Here is a 4,904-nt window from a genome sequence, read left to right on the forward strand (position 1 = left end):
CGTTTCCGAGTCCCACGCAGTATCCGATGCAGGAGAGGAGGAAATCCAGCCGCCCTGTCCAGTTACCTCTGTCTTCTGGGCACTCAGAGCCCAGGTCCCCGTCCTGGCTGATGGGGCTCACCAGGAGCTCTGGGGTCACCGGCTGAGTGAGAGAGCAGGGGATGCGAGAGGGCAGGCAGGGGTCAAGGGAGGAATAAAAACAGGAGAGAGGGAAGGAGTGCTGAGAGCTCGGGTGTGAATCGGTGACCCCAAAACACAGCACTGACACTTGTCCCTTGGGGGCACCCTGTCCTGGCAGTTCTCTGTGCACCCCCTGACATCCTGCTCTGCAAGGAAAGGGGAGAAATGTGATCCCACATGGCCAGCGCTCCCTGGGAAAACCAGGATGGTTCACCCTGGGAGGCCAGGACCCATCTTGCAATCCCAGTTTACCAAGAAATCCTTTTAAGGTTCCATGATAAGCTTTCCTGATCTCCCGCAGAGCATGGGGACAGCAAGGAAGAAGCATCGCCCGCGTGCCAGGTAGCACGATGCCCCCAGCCACTGTCATGTCGAGCTCTCAGCTGCCATTAAATGCTCCCTCTGCTTTTCATGCTTTTGCAACTGCCAAAAGCCTACACCGAGGGGATTTAGTGACTCCTCAGAGTTGTCCCTGCTGAGCAAGATCCTTCCAGCTTTCCTAATCCGCCCTGGATCAGGGAGGCACAGACAGCTCTTCAGCAGGTGGGGGAATTAACCCATTCCCGTTCTCATTAGGGATAACATGTTTAGGTTGGGGTGATGCACCAGGTGAGCTCCTTGGTATCTCTGTGTGTGCATGCAGCAGGTCTGCTATGAGATGTTCAATCTAGCCGAACTTCCCCAACTTCCTGACCCTGGGAGAGCAGGGAGGGCATCCCTGCCTGTTCCCATCCCACTGGCAGTTGCTGGAAGCCTCAGTCAGCAGCTGCCAGGTGAGATCATGTTGCTGATATCCCCTCAGCAAGACTTGGCAGCAGAAAGGGGTGGGATGAGGATCCTGCCCCTGTGCCATTGGGTGTTGCTGTGCCCCTGCCTGGGGCTATGTTTGGTTTGGCACAGGGACAGGAGGATGCTGGGGTCCCTGCTGACCAGGGCCAAAGCAGCCCATTTAGGAACCTTCCCTTCTTCCTGGGGTCTCCAGAGATAAAAGGAGCCATCTCCATGTCCCTGAGTTCATGCAAGTATAGGGAATGAGCTCATGGGATGTGGTTGAGGGAGAGGAGCCTGAATTTGAAGGGATCAGGGAGAATGAGGTGTGGGTCCCCTGGTCACCAGGAGCCCACAGCAGACCTCGGTCTGCAGCCCCGGGGAAGGTGGCAGCCGCCACCTCCTCTCCTCTTCCTCCTCCTCCTCTCCAGCCGGACCGCATGATGCTCCTGCTGCCAGTTCCCATGGAGACAAGGAGCCGCGTTGCCGATGCTGATAGCCACACACTCCCCACGCACCCTCACAGGGTGCACCCCGCTGCCCACACCAAGGGCTCCAAACCCGTCCCCACCTGGCATGCAAACCCCTCAAGGGACAAGATGAGCCGGGAGAAACTCTTCCCAAAGCCGACCCGAAACACACATCCCGAGCCAAGGCATCACACTAAAACCCACCATGAAAAGCCCATCCCCGCTGGATGCCTCCATCACAAGGCAAGGGCTGGAAGAAAAAGCTTCAGAAACACAGGCTGAAAAGTTGAAATGTGACCCAAATGTAATACTGTTGCTATAAAACCGTTGCTACCTTGCAGCCCTCCTGCAGCTCTCCAGCTCAGCAACTTCTCCAAACCCTGGCCATGCCTGCTAATTAACCCAGCGCGTGCTGCAGCCTGGGTTCGCAGGCGGTGGACGGGCTCCTCTGCAACATCTTTCCTGGAAATTTCAGCTGCTAAAACCTGTATTCACAAAGGTCCTGGTTCCTGTCCCTGGGGACAGGAGCTATGGGGCCATTACAGTTTGATCTTCTCCCCAAAAAATACTTCCTAACTCATCATAGAGCCCAGGGAGCTTTCACTTTCCAGGTCGGCATCACAGAAAAGCAACAAGCTAGGATGCTGGGTGATCATTAAATCCTCTCCCCTAATTCCTGCACCTTTGCAGGAATCCTAAACAGCTGCAGCAGGGCACAAGTGAAGACACATGACCTGACGAGATGCAGGTGCCCATTCAGCAGATGTAGCATGAAAATCCACACAGAAGCAACAAAAAGGAAAGAAAGGAGCCAACCAGACCTTTTCCAAACTGCGTGGCCTCGTCACCACCTCAGTCACCCCGTCAAAGGTTGTAGTTTGTCTCGGTGGTAGCTGCCCCCTCTTATTCATACCTGTAGCTGGGACTCTGCCCTTTAAATCTGGGAGCCCAGGGCAGAAAGCAGAGACTGCTCAGGAGTCGGACAGACCCCAAGGACAGTGACACTGGGGTCTCCACCACGCAGGTTGGGGAGGGACAGGCCAAGGATGCTGCTGGAAAATACACACGTAGGCTGCTCTACGGCTGCCGTGCCCCGAAATGCCTTTTCATAGAAATCACAGAAAACCTGGCCTATTTGCCTGACTTAAAATGAATTGCAAAATGTGGTATTTAAGGATTCCAGCCCATCCTTGTCCTAAATAGCAGCGAGATGAACACCTCTACTTCAGGCTGCTGGAAATCTCACACACCAGCCTAATTCCAGCCCTTTTTTTTTTTTTTAGGATTAATGCTCCCTTTCAGCCTTTGTCATAACAGGAATTTTCTTTGTCAGCAGCAGCTGAAGTGCTCTAGTGCTACGGTACCGCTCTAGTGCTTTCCACCGTCAACTGCCATCTTTCAAACCAGGCTCCCGTCTCGCGGTTATAAACAGTCAGGGACTAACAGCTCCCTTGGCAACCACGTCCTCTTTGAACACAGCATCACTTTCCATTATTCACCAGACGATGCTCCCAAAGAAGGCAGCAAAGCAAAGGTCACCAAGTAGAAAAAGCTCTTTAGTCTCTGCCAAAATAAGAGCTGGCTTCCATAAGGAAATTGCCCCAGGCTAATTATTTTCTGTAAACCAATTTACTTAAATCAGTGCAAAACTCAGCTGTATCCGTCAAAAATCCAGCCAGATTAAAGTTCCTTTTTCATTGTACTTTGTCTCCGTTCATGCTGGCAGTGTGGGGTTATTTTGTCAGTGTTTTGCACGTGGACCACAGCCTTTGATTGGGAGAAATGCCACCCGACGCCAGATTTCTCCCCTGCGGATGCGAGCCGTGTGCGAGCACAGCGCGTCTGTGAAGTGTGAGTCACTTCAGATTAGTTTGGATTGCTTGTTAATCTCTTCGAGAGAGAGAAAAAAAACAAACAACCTAAAAATTAATTCAAATGTGATATCACTTAGAAAGTGAAGTAAATAAAGCATCTCTCTGGCGAGGAAGAACCCCCCGAAGGGCTGCGCTAAGCCTCGGCTCCCCCAGCACATGCCAGGAGAGGGAGCAAGTGATGCTGGAGCCAGCAGAGGTGGTTGGGATGTTGCTGAGGCCGAAGCAAACTCATTACAGTGATGTCCAGAGCGCAGGGAGCATTTACAGCTTCAGATGCTTCTGGCCTTTCATCCAAAAACCCTGGGGAAGGCTTGAGGCAGTCTGTGGTGGGCAGAGGGCAGCGGCTGGGACAAGAGAATGCTGCTAGGTAGTCTGGCAGAGTACAGGGAAGGGCAGCTCAAATCCTGGCTCCCGCCATTGCTCTCCATGGGCTTTAGCTCATTTCTACCAAATTAACCCCCAAGGCAAATAGGCAAACAAATAAAGAACATCCACTGAGCTCTTCTGGAAATGCTATTATGCAAAAGCCAGCCTGAAATCCTTAGAGCCTGAGAAAGATCTTTGCTATTAGAGAGGAAATTCCATATGTCTAAAATATGTCTGGTGAGAAGGTTTAAATCTCCGGCTCACTGGTGGGAAGCGGACCATCACAAGAGGGAGAGGAGGCTGGTGGGGTCCCGGGGCGGGTGCTGCAGTCAGGGCTATGCAAACTCCTCTGCTGGGCACCACCAGCTGCAGGTAAAGCCCGATGCCAGCATCAGGCATGGTCTTCCCAAGGTGCTGTGTGGCTGTGAGCACCAGGTTCTCCATCTGGAACTCAGCAAGAGTATTTTTGGGTAATGAAGGACAGGAGGGCCCTGAGCAGCACCGTGAATGGGGAAAATAACTTGAGACATCTGCTTTTCATTCCAGCTGATCGCTGTGAGACTAAATGAATTCCTGAATAAATGTTAAACAGGATCACCAGCAGCAGAGACATTCTTTGAAGCATCTTAGGAAGCCTTTGGAAGGGATAAAGACAACTTTTAATGGATCTTTCAGCCACAAAGTCACCTGAAAAAGCAATTTGTAGGAGTAAGGAGGAGAGGGAAGACCCAGACATGCCTCCAAATGATAGCAGAGAAAGGTAAGCAGCCCTGAGGCTGCCGGGGATGTCAGAAAACTGCTGGCTTTTTTACATCATGCCCCAATATCCTAGGAATTTCCTGGGTTTATCATCCATCTGAAGGTTGGCACAAATTGTAGCTGCTCTGTCTCCATGTCCCACCATGTCCCCACAAGGGGCTTGGTCCCCAGTACTGGGGGGAGCTGGGGACCCAGAGAGCCTGGTAAGGGCAAAGCGGAAGCGGAGGGGAGCCTAGGGTAGGAAAACCTGAAAGCTGGGTTTAAAAAGGGATTTCCAGCAGGGTATCAGAAGGGTTTCTAGCTCTGCTTGCTGCCAAAGGGCAGTTCAGGGTCCAGCACTTCCCAGACCCCGTTAAATCTTACGGAGGAGGCAATGCGAGCCGCTGCCCAGCGCCCTGTGCCACCCCGGGGAGGGGAAGAGCTCCTCGCCACCCCCAGGACCCGGGAGCAATGCCGTGGGGAGCCGGTTTTCCCCCCGTGAGGACAC

The 4,904-nt window shown here is 52.8% G+C and overlaps 1 protein-coding gene across 1 annotated transcript in view; it reads right to left on the bottom strand.

The window, feature by feature from the left end:
- The window catches only part of SLC6A7 (solute carrier family 6 (neurotransmitter transporter), member 7), a gene marked incomplete at its 5' end in the record, with an annotated part of 7,574 nt that extends 7,432 nt beyond the window's left edge, over positions 1–142 (bottom strand). Inside the window, 1 exon segment of the mRNA XM_010151876.1 lies at positions 1–142. This exon segment is cut by the window's left edge and continues 11 nt beyond it. Within this exon segment, the coding sequence (XP_010150178.1) occupies positions 1–142 (142 nt within the window).
- Positions 143–4,904: the final 4,762 nt, after the last annotated feature.

This window comes from Eurypyga helias, unplaced genomic scaffold (genome assembly GCF_000690775.1).
Source record: "Eurypyga helias isolate BGI_N326 unplaced genomic scaffold, ASM69077v1 scaffold19375, whole genome shotgun sequence".
Lineage (NCBI taxonomy): Eukaryota > Metazoa > Chordata > Aves > Eurypygiformes > Eurypygidae > Eurypyga > Eurypyga helias.